The 21559-nt window shown below is 39.8% G+C and overlaps 1 protein-coding gene across 1 annotated transcript in view; it reads right to left on the bottom strand.

Annotated features, from left to right (window-relative positions):
- Positions 1–20214, bottom strand: part of nbeab (neurobeachin b) — a 187697-nt gene extending 167483 nt beyond the window's left edge. Inside the window, 1 exon segment of the mRNA XM_054597703.1 lies at positions 20059–20214. Coding sequence (XP_054453678.1) covers positions 20059–20214 — 156 coding nt within the window.
- Between the last annotated feature and the right edge of the window lie 1345 nt (positions 20215–21559).

Genomic DNA, 21559 nt, shown 5'->3' with positions numbered 1-21559 from the left:
TGGACAAAATGAGCATGATACTAGCACCAAAAAAAGAGCCTGATAATGACCCTATTGGGTCCAAACATTGCTACCTTAATGCTAATGTGAAGAAAACAGTAGTACAACTGGAGTGTGTTCAGAATACCAGCAAGCATCTTAAGACCGAGAGGAAAGGAAAGGAGAAAAATGGACAGAAACATGGTCACTCAGGCAACACGTACTAATCCGCAGATGCCCCTGGTGAGACTTGGCCATGCTCTCTGACACATGGCAATCACACGGCTCAGTGCAGAAACACAGGCCCATCGTCCACAACACCACCGAGTCGGCGCCGGACCTGGAAGCGCCAGCTGCCCTCCGACCGAGAACGAAGATACTGACAGGGACCAACTGTCTCGGCCCTCAAGTGTCATTCTGGAGGCCCCGCAGACAGAGAGACTAGAGGTTATCTGGAGCTGAACTGAGAGCGTTATGAGTCAGCGTTTGATTCAATCAGTGGCCACGCTTACAGGCATGTAGAATTTCATTCCTAATCTGGTTACTCAAGTAATCCACTTTTTGTGCAGCATGCGTAAACGTCCTAACTTGTTTAGAATAACCTGGTTAAGCTCTGACTGCTGTCATGAGGATTAGGTGAAATTGTCTCACATCATTTTTTAAACTGCTTACTGTAGCATGGACTCTAACCATCTTACTGCTTTCATGATCGGTAAATGTTGTCAATGCAGATGTTTTTCATTCTCCCATTAAGTTGAGATTCTGATGTCAGCAAGAAGCTAGAAACATGTCATCACATAGCCAAAATAAATCATACTGTGAAAAATATTATTAGTTATAATAATTATAATAATCACAGACAAGCCATGGATCCCACAGTATCACCTACTTCTGACTCAGCACTTTTGTCCGTAAGTAAATACTTGCAGTGTTTAGATCCATCATTTAAACGGGATTAATTTAAGGCCGTATACATGACAGATAACAAATTATAACAAGGCACTGCAGTCCAGCCATGGACAATCAAAGGGCTGCAGCCTGCCATACAGAATAAATACAGACAAATATAACAGCAGAGCAAACATCAGCCTATGACATTCTGCATTTTGAATTCCCAAGTCACACGAGTCCAGCAAACTTTTACAGGAAAAGACCGTTCATACTTTGCACAAAAATGCTTTGAGTTAGTTTAAATACTGAAAAACAGGACTTCTGTAGAATACGTCTGATGACGATGTGCATGTCGTATTTGTTTTAATGAAGAAGAAAAAAATTGTTAGCATAATGTGTCTTCCCCGGGGCCTCTTACCAGTTGGACGTGCCTGGAAAACCTCTAAAGGGAAGCGTCCTGATCAGATGCCCAAATATCCTCAGCTGGCCTCTTTCCTCTCTTATCAAAATACATATCATTAATGCATTAAATAATTTGTGCCAGACTGTATCTGAACGTGTGTACTTGAATCCTACTGATGAAATGAACAGTTGTGAATTGCATACTAGAGGGTTGAGGGTGATGGTGATTGATTGATAAACTGAGTAGAACACATTTTCTCTTCCTCTGCTTACTCTATTTTCCCGTCACTCACCAAATACTTCCCTCTTTTTCCCCCGCCAAGCTCAGGATGACCCACCATATAACAGGTCACACTCAATCTCATAAACCAGCGACAGAACACCGGTCCAAACTCGAAGCATGCTTGACTGCTGGAAGCACGGTGAAATCATTCCCGCTCACTGACTGTAATGACAGCTGTCGGAGGGAATGGACGAACAAGACTTCTCTGACATGAAGCAGCTGAAAAACTCACAAATTCACAATGGTAGGTATTGTACAGTATATGCGGTTGAGATGCTGAAATGTATTTCTGTCACCGCACAATGTGAGCGTGCGGCACGTTATTTCATCATACTAAAAGAATCACATTTAGGTTCACACATAGTTAGCGTTCAACAAAAAAAATGACAGACGGCAATGGCAGGTCACATCAGCTGTCACTAATTAATGTTAATTCTCAGAGTAATTTGATTACGCGCCAACATTAAAGCTTGGCTGTTGTCAGGTTTGTGTTATCTCTGCAGCCGGTATCTGTATTGAGCCAAACACTGTCACAACACTGTACAGCTGCAGGAAGACTGAGTGTTCTGTACATACTAACAATGAGCTCATTAGTTATAGGAGTAACAGTCCCTTACTGATACTTTAACTCATATTATTTTTATGATATCGTTTTGCAATAGAAAAAAATTACAGAAGAAAACAATTAATAAGAAAAACTATGCTGGTTGCTTTTGCGTGACTGTATCAGACAGTAAGTGTGCCCACAGCTGTGTAATTTACATTTAAATTGTATGGGATTGGACTCTGTATAGGAAGATACCCAATATCAAAGGACACGGATAGGGCAAAACATCCCTATTGACAATACCAATAATGTGAATGTCTAAATGCTCTGTGTCTTCTAATTATCATGTGTTTTTTAATTTCAATCACTTTTGATATAAGACGCCAGCAGTCTGGGCTGAATATTTACATCTTCATTAAAAGGAGGTACTTCTAAACATGTATTTGTCCCTTTGTCAGATAAATGGATTAATGGGCAACTCCTGGAGGGTTGGCAGAAGGTTAGGGAGGCTCTCAGATAACTGCAGGTCGTCACCACCTAATGTAAGCAAAGGGAGACATGTTAGTTTGCTTGTAATGTATGTACTGAGGTGTGTGTGTTTTCAGATGTATGAATATATTTTAACTGAGTGAATGGCTTTGTGATTAATTTGGGTGGTTGTTTTATGTCAGGCGGCTGTTTGCATGTGTTTTCTTAATAAATGTGTTTTATTGTCGTTTTTGGTTTAGATATGGCAATACCCCTAATCCAAGACAATAAAAGTAACATTTACTTCTAAACTGAAAAAGGACAAGTTGAATTAGATATAAATATAGCATGCAAGAAAAGGAAGTTGAAACGTTAAACTTTACAAGAGAGCAACCATGACAGTCCCAGTGACTTGAGTCGTACTGTACCATAAAAAAACAGGAAACTAAACATTGCAACAATGCAACTGAACATGTGAAATTTTTCTTAAATGCAGATAAGTTAGCATTCCTTTAAAAAAGGAAGTTGGGTTCAGGGCAGGTTTCAGACAGTGTCAGGGACAAACAGTCCATGGAGCTCCGTCAAAGTTGCTGCATAGTACGCTTAGGTTGCCAAAAGACAAGATTTCAGAATGTTTTGCAAATATTAACTCAGTGACCGAAGTAAACATCTTGGCTCACAGGCCAAGCCAGTAAATTGAAAACGTAATCTGCCAAAATACCCTTTACTGGAGAAAGATTTTTAAGTTACATCACAAAAATCTGTTCACCAGGCTAAAAAAAAAGTACAGTTTGGAAATGTTAATGTGTTTCCACTTCATGTAGAGCCAGTGAAGCAGACACCCAACTGACTTGTGCGTTAGATACGGAGCCATGCTTTTACCTTAATTTGATTAGTTCAGACAATGTTCAGTCACTAGAATAAAGTTTGAAAAAATGCTGATATTCACTACAAACAAACGCCCGGGGTAGACAACACAACAAGCACAGTATATCCCCATATTATATGCAAGAAACCACGATTTAACCACCAGACCTATTTTGCGTGTGTCTCTGTCTAATTAGTCTACGCTGAAAGATAAGAGGAAAAGCAAGTAGTCACCAAATCACTTAGGCCTGTCACTCTCTTGAACTGTTAAAGTGGTTAATGTTTTCTTTCATTCTTGTCACCTATAACAATAAAACTGTTGGATTTTATGCAACAAACTACTTGAAGTTACTAATTTATACAGACTTTTATGCTCTGACTGACAAAAGAAGTGTATCTCTTCCAATAGAGTGTTACCGCACGTCACAGTCTCTGCAAAATAGCCAGCGCCATCTTTAAAATATGAAACTCCAACTGCTGCTTTAAGCCTCTACAAATAAAAAGTGGCTCCATGACCAAAGCCAGAGGATCTACGGGTTGTTCTTTTGAGACAAAGACAAGATTAGTCAGCAATGACACAGGATCATTGGGGGTTTGGGATTCCTTTGGACTCTCAGAGATTTGATGGACAACTCTGTTAAGAGATGGCAGTGCAAATTTACTTTTAAACCTCAAGGACATTTCTGGGCCAGCAGTGGCTCACTAATTTGTTTGACACTCTTAATAAAGTCAGGCAGATAGAACTGTTCCTGGAAAGTGGCTCTGACTCCAGTGCAGCCAGACAGAGACCGACACTGACTCCTGGGTCACTGGTCCATCTGGGGAGACCACGAGCATAAACTGTTTTTATAAAACTCAATCGTACTGACGTCCTTTGGGACTGTCAGAAACAGATTACCTGGTAAAGGGTCCAATTTATACAGGAAGGATAGCACTAGAGAGCGCTCCTTTAAATAGAGAAAATATTAGGACAGCTACAGACAGCATCCTCTGGCTGTGAGCAATAGACACAGAGCTGCACGGCTGATTGGAAACGTTAACAATGACCACTGCAGGATTGTAGCCGCAGGGACACCTCTTATTGTTAGCCGTGAAGATAAACTTGGAACAATCTAATCATTGTCGACGCCTCCATTGTGAACAGATTGTTGTTGTAAAATGTAGTTGAAGCCGCCACATGGATTTAGCTCGGCTGTCCTCCTCTGCCCTGCAGTACCGATGAGGCTGTCCTGAACTTCTCCTCACCCCATTCCCCATCCTCCATCTACTCCCCTGTGTGGTGATGCAGCGATTTATATCCAAGGGCAACAGAGACCTGCTTTTGGCAATGTGCCATTGGAGAAGAAAGGCCTCCAGAAAAGCCATTGCTGTGACCAGACTGCAAACTGTAAAAGCAGCCGTCGAAAACAAGCCAGGCAGCATAAAACTCTACTGAAGAAGCATCATACTAGACCAAAAATAAAGAGTTAGGGTTAAATGCATTCTCAAAATACAAATTGTGTCAGATCCAGCACCATCATATCAAGAGATTCTGGGAAGAGAGACCTCTGCCTTATGTATTGATCGACTACAATGCTCTATTTATCTGTCACACTGTGCAAGTGATTGCCAAACAGAATTGATGGATTTTCATTCTAATCATAAATTCTTGATGTTTTGATTTAGAACCTGGGACACCCGCTGAAAGCAATTATGGCCCTGGTGGGAGTGAAAACCAGTTTGTTTGAGAGGGCAGTTCCATGGGCTCACAATACTACCGTGATACAAGTAAACTAAATAGTACACCCAGACTCTCTCCAGGAAACCTACAGCCCGATATCCAAACTGTGTGCAGACAAGGTTGTCAGCAGGATTATGACGACAGCGTGCTTTCTATGCCACCTCCAAAAACTTATACCTGGGATACAGAGCCAGTCTCTTCAGTGAGCACTTTTATCCTCTCTTGGTGAATGGTGAAGAAAGGCAGTTCTTCACCATTCGTCTGGCTGCGACCTTGCACTTTCATAGAGAGAGACTTGCACGGTGAATCGATTTGAATGGAAATATAAGTGCAGTAAGGCGCACGTCTAGACGTAGGGTGTTTTGGGGCCATTTCAGATGACCAAGAGACAAAGAATACTAACTAATGTAAGCAATGCAGATATATTTTATAAACATATACAGCGGGTAAAATAAGTATTGAACATGTCACCATTTTTCTCAGTAAATCTATTTCTAAAGGTGCTATTGACATGAAAATTTGACCAGATGTCGGTAACAACCCAAGTAATCCATACATACAAAGAAAACCAAACAAATAAGTTCAGAAATTAAGTTATGTGTAATAAAATGGAATGACACAGGGAAAAAGTATTGAACACGCTTACTGAAATTTATTTAATACTTCGTACAAAAGCCTTTGTTGGTAATGACAGCTTCAAGACGCCTCCTGTATGGAGAAACTAGTCGCATGCATTGCTGGTGTGATTTAATAATTAAGCCTTTATTAGTCCCACAATGGGGAAATTACAATTCTCTGCATTTGACCCATCCCAGAGGAGCAGTGGGCTGCTAAGAAGCACCCGGGGAGCAACTTGGGGTTAGGTGTCTTGCTCAGGGACACCTCAGCATGTTGACTCAAGAGGGGTTCGAACCACCAACCTTGTGGTTACGGGACAAGCGCTCTACCTCGTGTGCCACAGCCACCCAGAAAATAAAGAGTTTGGCCCATTCTTCCACACAAACAGTCTTCAAATCTTGAAGGTTCCGTGGGCCTCTTCTATGAACTCTGAGTTCTTTTAGATTTTCTTTCCATGAGATAGCAGCTTTATTTTCTTTTTGAAACCAACAGAGTTTCCTTGCTGTGTGTTTGGGATCATTGTCTTGCTGAAAAATCTTCATCATCCCACAGATTTTTATCAAGAATGTTCATTTTTCCACCTCCAAACTTCACTGTTCCCACCTCCAAACTTCACTGTTGGTATGGTGTTTTTGGGGTGATGTGCAGTGCCATTTGACCTCCAAACATGGTGTGTATTATGGCATCCAAAGAGTTCAAGTTCGGACTGAACCAGCTGATATTAATTTGCACTGACAAGGGGCAGGATTGCTTTCTAATTATTGATAGATTTCAGCTGGTGTCTTGGCTTTCCATGCCTTTTTGCACCTCCCTTTCTTCATGTGTTCAATACTTTTTCCCTGTGTCATTCCATTTTATTACACATAACTTAATTTCTGAACTTATTTGTTTGGTTTCCTTTGTATGTATGGATTACTTGGGTTGTTACCGACATCTGGTGAAAATTTCATGTCAAGAGCACCTTTAGAAATATATTTAAAAATGGTGAAGTGTTCAATACTATTTTTACCCGCTGTATAACATTTTTTTTCTCCGAGTTATTTATTGTTTTCAAGCCTTCTTGTTCACCTTTTTCAACACATATAAATCAGTACTTCTCCCTCTTCACTGTTTTCATTCTTTGATTTGTTTACTTTGACTCTTTTCATATGCTTTTTCCCTCATATCCTTTGTGTAGAGGGAATTGCTTGAAGGGAGAGATGGGACTGACAGGTGGGCTCCTGATACTGTGGCTAGATAATATCAAAATACAGCCAGCAGCTTTGAAAAAGCTTCACACCGTATGACCATCCTTCCGAAAAATAAAATATGGTCAACACAATTTATAGAAATGGGCAAATATAAACTGTCAAGAATGGGGATTTTCTGCCCAAAGCCAGGGAATAAGAGATAAAAGTTCTCAAACATTAATCAAAGCATGTGTTATCAGTCAGAGGCATGATGCAGGGATTCAGCAATCTCCACAGACTTTCACCACTCCTAACACCCTGTATTCATATTAACAAGAGGAGTAAGACTGTCACACTGCCACTGTCCCAGGCTGTGTTCCATATAGGCCATCTAATTCCAGGCTGAATCATCTTAAACCAAATGCCACGGCAGTAATCCTTCTCTGCTTGAGACTCTGCTGAGCAACAGTGAGGCTCTCCAGCCAGATGTTCCTTTCAAAGCAGGCCAGCTCTCACAACTAATAGCATTAGCCAGTGACACACATTTAGCATCTAGCCTATGCTTGAAATTGGGCTTCTATATGCCCATGCGTACAACACACAGAGACTGAATTGCATCCCCAAAGCTACAAAAGAGATATGCAGAGCAGTATGAGGCAGTTAAACGTATCCACTGCTGTTCTAATAATAAACTGGGGCAGTTGCATGGTGATATTCTATTAGTTGTTGTTTTTTTGGCCTATTCCTCTGCAGTGTCTTCACTTAAAAAGCATTTAAAGAGCAATCAAATATTTATTATATGATTTTTTTATGTGGAGTGTTAACAGGTAGTAAAATATGTTTAAACAGTGGCCATGGTACACTGGTTCCTTATTCAAATCAAATTCAAAAAATGGCACAAAAAGCCACCTAAAGGGTACCATAACTATTAGGTCCACAAACCCAGACGTTAGAGGAAAAACACTGAGTGCAACTGAAAAGTAAACAGTCTGAATTGATTGACCATATAGCAGAAGCCAAGCTGCCATACAGTTCTTTTAATTAAACTAGGGAAGTACAACATCATGTAGGTGTCCATTAGTCTCATGAATATATGTATGAGCAACATTTTTGTGGCATTTGAATCGGAAGTTATGCTCCCTTTATGTTTCATTAGAGACGACATACCTAAATATTCAAAAGCAAACTGGCGAGAGGCCATCACAATGTTTTTCAAAAGTTAGTGCTTTGAACCAGATGGAAAAATCAAGCAGACAGCAGACAAAGTATGTTCAAGTGACTAATTATAAAAAGATCCAGTTAGAATGTGGCAGTGAGGATAATGAGCCATAAAAATGGAGGGTGTCTTTGTTCATTACGCTGATCCCTTAGTATTAATTGTAATCCGAACCCCTAACTCTCACTAAGCCCCCCATTATTCCCCCCTTACTTCAGCCCCATTAAATCAGTGTGTGATCTAGCTCTTACAGAGACTTCATGCTTTAATATCAGCAGGAAATGGAAACATCCCAGCTCTAGTGGAGCAATGAACGTAAACATCTAGGAGATTGATTACACTAACCTTAATCAAAAGCTAAGCCTTTACGTGACTGCAAAGATCAGGAGAGCAGGATGGACGCAGCGCCCCCAGTCATCTAACGGCAGCACACTGCTGGCTACGCTGCTGCAGCACTTCAAGACCAAAGGGGATGAAGTTTACAGGAAAGCATAACATATTCGAAACAGAACCATCCCATCAACAATGACAGCCTTGTCAGGCATAATGTAGAAATCCGTATTCACAGCACACATCATTAACTGCCTAGTGGCTCATGTGCGACAGAGAAGTATAAATCTGTCACTTGCTTTAATACGGACCCCAGATTCATTCTCCTGTTACACCAATAACGTGGGTTTCTCCCTCTCTTGTATGTGTTCTGTCACTAGCGGAGATGGAAAGAGAAATTGCTTAAACAAGCACCATATTTCCATTGGGAAGCCACTGTTGTGTGACAGTGAGTGAACATGTATTGAAGTATCTGTGTTTGTTGATGCACAGCACTCAGAAACATATTTAATGTCATAGCACCCGACACAGACATGTCTATTCTTTCATTCACTGCCTGAGGAAAATATAACAGGTACATGATATGGATCCTTCCATGACTTCAGTGACCAAACCATGCTTCTGTAATTAATGATTGATTCAAATGCATGTAGAAGAACAGCAACTCCAACATATATAAAACTGAATGCCATCTCAATTGGGTCAAATGGAGATCCCCTAAATCCATTATTTGGGTCTCATGACTTCAGAGTGTACAAATAATTCCCCGACACAGAGACAATTCAAACATCAAATCACTCACAACCTAACTCCCAATTACACTGCTCACTGCTTTCGTATTAATTTGCTCTGTGTCAAACACAAGTTTGTCTTCGAGCTGGATCGCATCCAATATAAGCCAAGCGTTCTAACATTACAGCACATAAACATGTGACCTGGCTTTCATTCGTATACTCCTGTTAGAAACAAATTAGACACAGATTTCCATCTCCCAGCACAACTGGGCCACGGATCTTATTTGCACCTTCACCATCTAGTTATCAAGCAGACTTTGTTTTTGCTGCATCTGCACACTGTGATGACACTCTGCTACAGTAAGTGGCTGTCAGCCTGCTGCAGCCAGCAATATGACTTTGCATGTTTGCCTGATGAGAGATGCAGCTCATCTCCATAGAAATGAGCGTGTGTGCGCAGGGCCTTGTTCCTGTGAGGGGAGACACACATTAACACCAAGGCTGGGATTTGGTTGACGGCCAAAAACCAGCTCCACCTGGGAATGAGCCTGAGTATTCACATTGTCACTGCTGCTGAGCCAACACACTTGTCCCTGACTGTGAACAGGTCTGGTTAACAACAGCTCAGGAACTGACTAAGTAATGCTAACAATGTAGTGTGTGCATCCTGCTACTCAGCTCACAGTTGGTTAAGATTCTGTTGTTCAGAGCAGAAGCATTGGATCAAGCATTAATGGAATGTAACAGAAAAATATCACAGCAAAACTAAAATCAGGCATCCTTTGATAGTAACAATGGCATACTGTTATATAGAAGCTCAGCCAGGAAAAGAAAGAAAAATAAAATCAAAATAGGACTTTATCTTGTTAATACATGGATACATACAAAAATGACTAAATACATATGTTCAAAGGAAGTTGCAGTAAAACAGTTTTTTCTGATCTGACCTCAATGTTTTTGTCAAAAACAAACAACCTTCAGCTCGGTGTATGTGTGCGTGTATGTATGTGAGGGTGTAACAACACTGTTTAGAGTGTGGGCAGTTCTGCTATCTCACTGTCTCAACAGGATTTTGCACACTTTTCCACATCGTACTGTAGCAGAGCAAAACATTTGTATTGATGAAGTCCTGAAAGTCAGGGTCAGCCACAACAACCAGGCGTCAGTTGTGTCCCTGCTAAACATTACCCCACTGAGATGGGGGATGCATCCCAGAATTCCCCCTGACACAAATGCAAGTAGCAGCCAAATCATATACCATCAGCATCTCTCCGGGGTGAGGCGGCATGAGTGAGTGAGAGGGATGAGCAGAACAGAGAGGAGATACAGCCATGGCCTTTGAGCAGTCGTTTGACCTATGCTCTAGCTTTTCCTTAGGGCACTGGCTGTTGGTTATCAAGTAAACCAGTAAGGGACAATACCCAACAGCATTTCTAATTAGCTAATGTTGTTATCTGGAAAAGGATGACTTCCAAAACTAGCCTCAATTTCTATGTTGGCAACATTAAAAACAGTGACAATAGACAGAGAATAAAATGTAATGCATAATTGATTTCATTGGCCCAGTAAGAGTAGCCCAATGAGTAGCACGAGTGGCGATTATGAGAGTAAATAACAGAGGAAATGAACATTGCTGTTTCTCTATAAACATAGAGTGATATAAAAAGACCTAAATCATAAAAATAAGATGGATGAAGTGCAACAAGAGTTTTCTTAAGAACTTGCAGAGACCTCATGAAAATTAGAAACAACAGCACCTAGATATCAGAGAAGATCATTTGTAGACGCAGTACCCAGAAAATGTTGAAAATGCAGTCCGTTCATTCTGTCCTTGGTGGAGGGCAAGAAAATGCACAACAGCATGGTCCCTGAATCAATCAGCAGTTCAGATAAAGTACTTTAAAACAAACAAATTCGCACAGAATCAGAATTTCAATTTTCCCCTCAAATCCTAAAAAGATTATCGTTGAGTAGATCAGAGGAACTGTTCTTGGCAGAAATTGGATGCTTGGTAGAGAATAAATTTTACTGAGGAAGCAAAATTTAAGCATACAGTAGCCCCCTATGGTGCTAAGCACAGTTCAAACTGGAAAATATGAAAGGCTTAGTAAAGATTTCATGTAGGTGAAAAGGGATATTCCTGATGAATGTTCCCATTTAGAGCATGTAGCATATTGGGGCCCATCGCAGGCACATTTAAGTGAAACTCAATTGATCCATGTAGGTAAATTACCTTTCATTGACCCACACTACACAGGTGTATGAATGCACACAGGCATAAGAGCTTCTCTGGACCTGTAAAAGAGATTAATGCTCAAGGACAGTTCAGCAGGACATAAGTAGAGCTAAGGGATAGAATAAAAATAGATCAAGTATCAGATCAATAACTAAGACACCTCTTTTGGGGGTCAATTATCTTTTATAATTAATTATCATTATTATAAATTGATATGCTGTCTTACAAATCCAGAACCGGGTCGAAATATTAGTAGCATTCGTCGTGTCACTGCACACTTTAGTTTAGTTTAGTTTGTTGTTTGTATTTTTTTTCCCAGTAAAAGCTTTGGAACATGCCCTGAAGGAAAACAAAGTTTACATATTATATATAATTATATAGAATCACTTAAGGGTAATGCTATAAAAGCATACATGCATGCAGTGGGTCTGCACTGCAGCAAAAATGGCCGGAACCAATAGGTAATGTTTCAACAGATACATGGAGAACAATCGTGACATTTCCAAATCTGTAGCAGTGCCTAAAGGTGAGATCGATCCAAGATTGATCAAACTGTGCAACAGCAGCAGAGGGATGCTTACAAAGACGTCCAACCGTAACCGAAAGCATCTCCGGCCACACACAAGTATTTCATCTGTAATGCATTTTCAGATACACTGATTGGCCCTTGACAGCAAAGGTTACACTCTGTTATGGTTTATCTGATTTTCATTCAACACTATGAAACAAAAGATAATTAATTTAGCAGCTTTGATTCAATTTTAATTAATTCTCTATGGAATAACATGTTTTGCCATACCCAATAAACACTGTTTTCAAATGCTCCAACGACAAAACATCTCTGTTAAATTGCCAGCGTGGCATGAGATGGACAGAAGCAGGAGATGGAAAGTAATTGATCATCCAACAAAACATTTATTTAGGATTGACATGAAGATAGATCCCAAACTCTTACATTTTTACCAGATTTAAGTCTCCTCGTATAAAGAGAGGGAACTTGATGCCAGCTGGTTTTTTACTTTAAAATCTCTGGATAATCAAACAACAAGAAAAAAGACATTTTGCCAAAGAACAGAACTTGGCTGACTACCAGGGTCTGACTAGAAGGAAGAGGTACGAAAGGAAAAACGTATCTAAACAAAACATAAGAAAACAACATACACCAAAATGAATAGCTTTCAATTAATCATTTTTAGAAATATACTAAACAAAGAAGGACAGCCCAAACTTCCTCCATCGGGCCGTTCCATAGAGTGGTGACCATGACAGCAAACACATGTCACCTTTGGTTTTAAATGTAGACCTTGGGATGACAAGCAGGTCAATCCAAAGAGACCATATCTGATGGGCTTTAAAAGTCTGATGGGCCTTAACTTAACTACTGACTACTGACTGAATTTTTAGTAGTTATCTAGCGAATATTGAAGGGGGAGTTTAGAAAGGGATTGAAACTGTGCACAAATCTGATGGAGTTAAGGCCTGAGCTCAGAAAGGTTATTTACTACTATTTTGTGATGCGTTTTAATTTGCTTCTTTAATTTACAGATTTCCCCTGATCCTGCATTGTGTATTTCCACTTCAGTAAGAAGCGTCCATTCATTTCCAGAAAGTCTTTCAACACCTTCCAGAGACAACTTGTCACAGTCACAATGTTTGATAATGAACACAGTGACTTCTCCGATCACACCACTGCAGATATCGTCTCTATATATCTGAACTGAAGTCACATCTAGTCACCTTTGGTAACCAACTGGAACGTTAAAGCAGTGTGCTGTAGCAAGATGCCTTAGCCACTTGTTTTTCCACTGTTTGTCTGCTTCTGACAGATGTGATAGTGGATCTATAATTTTAATCAAGCCTTTTGTAATCAGACGATAAAGTGAATTAAATACCTCGGAGAGGACTGCTGCAAATTAGTGGACAACTTCGAAGAACTTTGTGAGAAGCTATAAGCAACTTTATCTGAATGGAAGCAAACAACATGACATTTCTTATGTGTTGACAGAGAGCAAAAGCAATAATTGTGGCAATAGAAACTGGAAGAGTGCAGTTTACCCAAATCAGCAAAATCATAGTCTAAACACACTTTGTGCCTGCACCACTGTTAGTGAAGGAAGAGCTATTTCTCTGAAAAAACATACTGTTGTTACATCCGTTTTCCAGACACATGTACCAATCCAAGCAGAAAATGCCCATAATTGTTTATCATGATAACATATGCTTAAATACCACTCTCAGCAAATTCAACAGTTAAAAATCTGGTGTCACCTTTGAACAGCACCACTAAAGCAACTTTCTTCCACCTCTGTCACATTGCAAGTTCAAACCATTTCTTAAGAAGTTGAATGCAGAATTTCTAATTCATGCATTCATCTCATCTAAATGGGACTATTATGACATACTCTTCTCAGGTCTTCCACTGTGTAGCAGTAAAACTAAAGATGGTACTGTCTTGATTATCTCTTAAAAACTAATACCCTGGTGATAGACATGAAATAATAAATGATAAACATTGTAGTGGAAATCACCTTAATCATCATGATTCTGAGTGTATAGAAGAGGCCCTACTACACTGAAACCGCTACTCAAAAGATTAAAATTGGAAAATGTCCATTGGCAGAGCTCAAGCTCCCTTTTGTTTCTCCATGTTATTCCTGTGGAATAACAATAAGCTGGAAAGCAGGACTCCACAACCTGCTTTACATCACATTATCTCAAACACAGCTTTCATTTCAGGCTGCCTTTGGATGGAAGATTAACAACATTCCCTTTTCATTAGTTTCAACAAGGGATGGTGGCACAACACTAGCATTGAGACATGTATGTCACAAAAAAAATAAAGTTTGAGGTTCACTTAGGGAAATTATGTTAAATTCTTCTTTAATTGCCCGGTTAATGTTTACAGAGATACACTGTTTGGTGATGTGCCACAATAATGCTTAACCGAGCTGTTTTTACTCCAAATTAATTTTCCCACAGTGGCATTTTTTTTCTCTTAAGTGATGAGTATATATATATATATATATATATATATATATATATATATATATATATATATATATATATATATATATATATATGTCTTCTTCAATTATCATTAGGCTTATTTTTACTCAGGGGACTGACTTCTATCCAAGAATTCAGTTGTCAGTTGACAAAACTCTCTGTGTAGATGGCCAGTCCATCGCTGGGGACAGACAGAGAGTGACTCACTCTCACATGCATATATTAGCTATCTGGAGCCCTCAATCCAGTATAAAAGTATGTCTTGGGTCTGTGGTCATAATATCCACAAGTAAACAATTGAAACTCCACAGAACACCAGCAGATTGGACAGCTGTGCTTCCAGTTGTGAGCTGAGAGCTACAACTACTGCATCATCATGCCACTGATGTTTCCTTTTTTTTCGTAATAGAATACAGAAAGAAGATTAAAATAAAGTCTCTCAGAAATAAGCAAGCCGACTGCCTGTGGGATGAATGACTTCTTAGACACAGTCTTTGTAGTCAGAGGCATCCTGTAGCGCCTACCAGAATTTAGCTTCTTAAATCTGGAGAACAGAGGATGTAAAGGTTTCTCTGAGATGCACTGAGTCTTCCTCCTCACCCCGCTAATCTGTTCCCATGCCATGCAGTGGTATTGTATGACAAAACACTTTCAATGAGACATTTATTGATTACTTGGGGAATTTACTGGCTTCCCAACTATCAATCAGAAATGATCTAACGGCTATTACTAGCAACTCTGTCTCCTAGAAATGATGTTTACATTCAACTAATTTACAACATTAAACGCGGTGTCAGGGAAACGTTATGCCAACCGGATTACTTATTCAAGTAACATAATGAAGAAATGTTGTTGATTAACTTCTCTGGCAAGTTGCAAAAATGTTGACACTGTACATAACAGTAAATGTTAAGGGACAACGCATTTCATTTGTTTTCTTTAACACAGACAGGACTCGGGATGTGAACCCGTTGCTTTTTGTATGCCCGTCATCAACCAAAACCAGCTCTGATGCAGATCAGAAGTGTAGCGCTTAAATCACTCAAAAATAAAAGATGCCTCTGAACAAAAATCTAGGCAGCAACAACGTTTACCGTGGATGGGAAAACAATTTGGTAATGTATAAAAATAATTTCTCAGTAACACTGTTGATTCCTAGGTATTATGAGTTCATTATGGCGTGTTGAGTGGCAAAGTCCTGTTTGGAGCAGATAATCGGCTAGAAGCTCCACTGCACTCTGCTGACACTGAGCCTGGAGAGCAGTCACATGGTGCAGGATTGCCGACTCTCTAGTCACATTACCCTCACACAAAAGGCCAGCATCCTGACTAATTATGCCGTTGATACAACAATAGGTCTCACATGAAAAATGTGTTTCACCTTAGAGCTTTTCCTTTCCTGATTTGGCCTCAAAACCATTTCAAAATCGGAAACAGCAAGGATCAGTGATTACTAATCATAGTCCAATGTGCATCATTGTGCCTGACCTTAAGATAAATGCAGCATGTGCAATGCCATTAAACTCATGGAAATAATTTATTTGTGATGGTCATATATCTAATAAAGCAGTTAGGGCATACTGAGAATCTGTTAATTTTTCATTGAAAGTACCTCATATCCAGGCAGGTAATTCAAAGTCATCAAATAAGCAATGAGTGGGCCTCTGTATAGTGAGGACGGCCCAAGTAACAGAATCAACTATAAAGTCACTGACACAGATGGGAAGTAGGAAGAGTAATCAACCTCTGTCAGTAGAATACTTTCTGGAAATGTTTTCAGTAAAACCTTATGTTTGGCAACTGGTAGAAAGAGAGCTGTGGCCTGCAAGGTGAAGCGTGTCATTAAAGTGATAATCCATCAAAAATATTTTCATCATCAATCACTCCCGCCCCTGTAGGCTTAAAAGACAATGTTGGCAGTTTTTTTTCCTCAAGGGAAGTAGTGGCTCTGGTCAGCTTGACTTCATATCTACATATAATTACATTCCAACACCCATAATGTAGAAATTTATCAATACACTCTACAATACACACAATCCTCTATTGCCTTGCCTTTTTTAACCGCCCAGTAGCCTGATTCATATTTTCATCAAATCTGTCAAACACTGCACACTGTACCTGTTTGTAGCTTTTCTTACACATTCCCTTGAGACACATAAGCAAATACAGTTGCAGGCAACATACCTACTAATCTAACTGCAGGAGCAACAAACAAACAAACAAACAAACTGTGTTTTGTCATATTTTGCCAGATTGGGTAAAATATGAACATGTGGAGTACGAGTAAAGAAATGGATAGTGGATAAGTAGATATTGTTGTAGTAGTGGTTTGATCTTTTTTTAAACCTTGTAATCATTGTAACCACTACAATCCATGCAACTTTGACCACAGCTCCAGTTCTTTATGAAGAACACACACCTCCTATAGTTGACCGGCGGTGAGCATTTGACAATAAAAGACTAGAATTTGTGTGGAGCATCACTTTCAGGAGGCTGAAATAACACTTGGTGATAACTGACCGGACAGGAACGTTAAGGGTACCTACAGTGGATCCTCTGGTTAAACATCAGCCAGTTATTGACAGCACCAGGAGTGCGTTACTCACAATTGTCAGGATCACGATGGAAATGTGCCATTGAAGTTTTTCTTAATTTTATAGATCCCACTTTCTTCTATTCGCATCTCTCTCCATTGCCCATCAGATCATACTTGACTTTGATCATGAGGATGAGGGCTGTTAAGTAAGGCGTCTTTCTCTTTTTTCAGAGAAGTTCATTGAATGATTCATACCAAGTGACAATTAGCAAAGTAGAAATACCCACTCCTATTGTCTCATCTTGGAGAAAGCAGTGAGTCAGCTGACAGCTCACAAAGGGGGTGGCTACTGTAAATTGCACATCTGAGGATGAGACAAATATACTTTGTTTCCAACTTAATGGTTAGAAGACTTAATCTTGTACCAGATGTGATTCAGTGTGTGACTTGTATTTATTGCCAGAGCTTTAGAACAACCTTAGACTTTTTTATGCAGCTGATGATTCAGCTAAAAAGACATAAAAACAAGTTGTTTCACACTTTAAGGACAACATTTTGATCCAGTGATCTAAAATCTAAATAGTATAACTTGGTTATCATACAGAATATCCAAATTCTTCAAGGTAAGTTGAATGTTGTTGCTGACTACCTTGTGGGATTTTTTCAAGCCAAAGAGGGCACGTTATTCCCTTGATAATATAATATTGAAATTAAATGTGTTACATATTAGATATTATTAAGACTTTTGATATGTGTGTATGTAAACTGGTTGCGGGTCTATCTATGTCAAAAAACAAACCATCCATAGAATTTTGACTTCTGCTTGTAATATGTTTGGAAAGACTACAGTTTCCCAAGACCCTGAACAGGAACATTGCAGTTAATCAATTAGTTAATGTCATTCTGATGAGATGGAAAAACACTGTCAAAGAGTGAGGCACAGAGCTGTGTTTTTATCTTAAGGAGGTTTGTGTCTAATTCAATTAAGAGTCACCTTTCTGACGGGTGGTGGCCATTTCATAAATCAAATGACATGCCTGATTTCCAATCTTAAGGCAATTTTAAAGGCAAGTTGCCTAACAGCTAAATAGAATATTAAAAAAATAACAGAATAAACGCTATTTCATGATAGAGGATGCTGGGCTGAATCATTTTTTCATTACTCTGCAAATTGGACCCCATGAGATACGGTTACGGATCCTCCTGGATCTTTGGGCCGTCTCTACGCTTCAAGAATAAACTGAACTAATAAGCATAGAAATTGCTATAGTCGTGGCATTTTACAGACAGGAGGGTTGTTTACATGACAGCTTTCGCCGTCCTCTTCCCTGGCTAGTATTATTCATGCACACTTTGTGAAGTAATTTAGATGAAGAGGCAGATATAACAACAATTATTGTGTCATCTGGTGACTGGTCCCAGGACTGCTGCATTGTATGTGGTTCATTTGTATGCACATAATTTGGGTGCAGGTTGTGTTTCTGTTTACAAACACATCGAGCTGAATCAAATTTGCCTGATAACTTAAATAGCTAACCACAGCAAAGCACAAAATAACCTCTTCATGAAATAGGTCTTATTCAAATGTTTGGGACCTGTATGTGACTGAAAAATGTTTGGATAAAGTGCACTCTGCTGCATGTTACAAATAAGAGCATGCACACATCAATTAGAAATCTAAAAGGAGGAGTAAAATGCAGCTATGACAACACTGAGCTGCCTTTCAATGGCTCAACAGAATAAAGCAAAATGGAGAATGATATCATATTTGATTAAAAAAAAAAAAGATGTGCACTAGTTAGACAATAGGTGTTGTAAAAACATCAGAGTAGATTACAGTGGGTTGTTCCTTGTGCACATTTCCTGTGTATAATTCACTGCACAAGGAGAGGAGGCAAGGTGTCAGAGACTCCAGCTATACAACTCTAGTGTCCGAACATGCCAAGGGCTACAATTTGTCATGCTCCACAGAGTGGATTTCTGTTGTGCCAGAACAGGTCGTAATTAATCTCTGGTGTGCCAACAAGGGGAGGCCAACTATTGCAAACAGGCTCTATAGTATGTTAGTCCGGCAGACGGTCAAGGAAAAGTAATGAGCTGGCTCTACAGTCTCCACATATCAGTCAGCTGCATAAACTGGTTATACCATCATTAAAACCCCGGATCACCTTTTGCTGACAATCTCTACTTCTCACTTTGCTGCTGATGCCACAATAATAATCATAAAATGAATTAAGAGAATGGTCACGCTCCATGCTTTTTAAAAAGTGGGAAAAAAACAAAGCTTTACACAAAATAAAAATCAATAAGAATCAGGGTAGAGGGTGAAGAACGTCATATTCCCACACATACTCGTGCTTGAGCAGGGAGAAGGTCTAGCATCCACCAGAAGAATACTCATCTTCTCTACAACACGCTGCTGAGAAGCAGAACTGGCCTAAGTATCACAAAACACTGGCTAATTCTTGAACCCTCTACTTAGGGATGCTAGTAATTCAGGGCTTCCAGAAGACACCCTGAATTAAGGTGTAATCCCTGGCATGTTACGGGGTTACCTAAACTCAAGGCCATGCAAAGTCTCCCACAGACAGCGGCAGCAGCAGATGTGCCCTGCCTCTGTTCACCTGCATCACTGCCTTTAAAACATAAATACAGTTTGAATTAAATTGTGCACCAGCAGGCTATATGAAGTACTCGCATAACAATTTGATTCCAGCAGGTGTGCACTTTTCCTTCACTGACATCATCCACACCAGTGTGTGTCATTTATGAGTGAACATAAGGAAGTTGGGACTTTGTTGAACTTGAAAACTTCACCACTGGCTTTGTATTTAATATCCACTTATCAATCAAAGCACATTGTCTGTGTGCATGTGTGACTTTTCAATTTACTGCTGTTTACTCTCAAATGTTAACTCTCAAATATTAAAATAGCGTTGTTTTGCCACATATCAATGATATTGAGTTATTGTTGACAGTGAATAGAACCAGGGGTTATGGCTAAGGCAATGACGTCCAGTCACAGAGTGATGTGATGGGGAAAAACGTTTACTTACCAAATTCAGCACCGTTTCAACAATATCCCGGTTGTTAACCTCTCCAACCTGGATCAGTCCGATGACAACGGCAAATTTCATTTTGATATTCCGGATCGGGACCGACGGATTGATAATCCCAGCCGGGAACACCACTGAACCTGAGCCGGACATCATCACTGTCTCACCGGCGGCGGAGGAGACTGCAGCCGCGAGTTGCCTCTGACCTGGAGGAGGCTGTCGGTCCGAGAGCGACATCGAACCCGAACCGGGCTGCTTCACAATATTTATTTACATGCAATAAATCCAATCACTGCTCTGGAGCATCACACAAAAAAAAAAAAAAAAAAAAAAAAAAGAGAGAGAAAGAGAGAAAGAAAAACACAATAAAATCACTCCCTGGCAGTAAAAATCCAGAGTCCCGGTGAGAGAGTCCCGGTGTGTCCGGTTACCTGAGCGGACTGATCGGTGATGTGTACACAGAGCTGTGTGCCGCTCTCTTATGTGCGTGTCTCCACGTCTGTGCTGCTGTCACCGCCATGTTGCCGCCCCCTGCCTGCGGTTCCGCTCACCACGCCTGCGCTGGCTGCAATGATGGAGCAGACACTGTGTACCTGGCAGGTGGGACCAGCCAATGGGTGGAGTCAGGGGCGCCGCTAGGGATTTTGGGCCCCATGAAAAGAATCTTTACAGGGCCCCCAACACAGCGGCAAAAATTTTTGATGCTATTTTACATACAATTATGCATTTTAATGGTATTTTTGACTATCATTACCATATTTGTGAAAGAAGAACAGCATGACAGTTGACATGTACAGTAGGGGAAGAACTGAGCACTCTGAATACAATGGAATTCATTTTGAGTCATTTATTTGCTGCACCACTGATTCTTAAATTGGAAATAAACTCTTCCATGAAAAAATAGAAAAAACTAAATATATGTTAGTTAATAACTTAGTGTCATTATTTTTTCTGTATTATAATTTCATCATCATTAGGGGCCTCTCTGGGCCCCCCTCCATCATGGGCCCCTAGAATCCGTCTCCTTTACCCCCCCTTTTCGGCGCCCCTGGGTGGAGTACTTCATTAAGAGCCGAGTGTGCTGGCCGTGTTAAAAAAAAAGATTATGTTGTCATCCAAAGCCATGTCACAAGTGGAGTTTAGCTTTATTAGGAATATTTAATATTCTGAACATGAATATGGCAGAGAACATGTAAAGATATATTGGAGTATTGTCTACTTGTCTATGAAGTTACCTGCATAGTTATCTTTCACCTGTTGTTGCTCATACCTGTAAGAATAAACAAAAATTTGTATAAATGGAAAATCATTTAAAGTTTAAGTAATACAAAATTGGCTGGATAAAACAAACAAAACAATCCTTACAAAAAGAGAAATGGTCATAGTTAACTTTAGTTTGGTCCCACAGGAAATGCACAAGTGCACCAAATAATATGAATTATGACTTTGCTCTATTTTGGTGTCCCAGTTGTGAGCTGGTAGACAGAAATGGAGAGATTAA

Source organism: Anoplopoma fimbria, chromosome 1, assembly GCF_027596085.1.
Source record: "Anoplopoma fimbria isolate UVic2021 breed Golden Eagle Sablefish chromosome 1, Afim_UVic_2022, whole genome shotgun sequence".
Taxonomy (NCBI): Eukaryota; Metazoa; Chordata; class Actinopteri; order Perciformes; family Anoplopomatidae; genus Anoplopoma; species Anoplopoma fimbria.
Note: the sequence above shows the minus strand (reverse complement) of the source record. Positions and strands in the feature narration are given on the sequence as shown.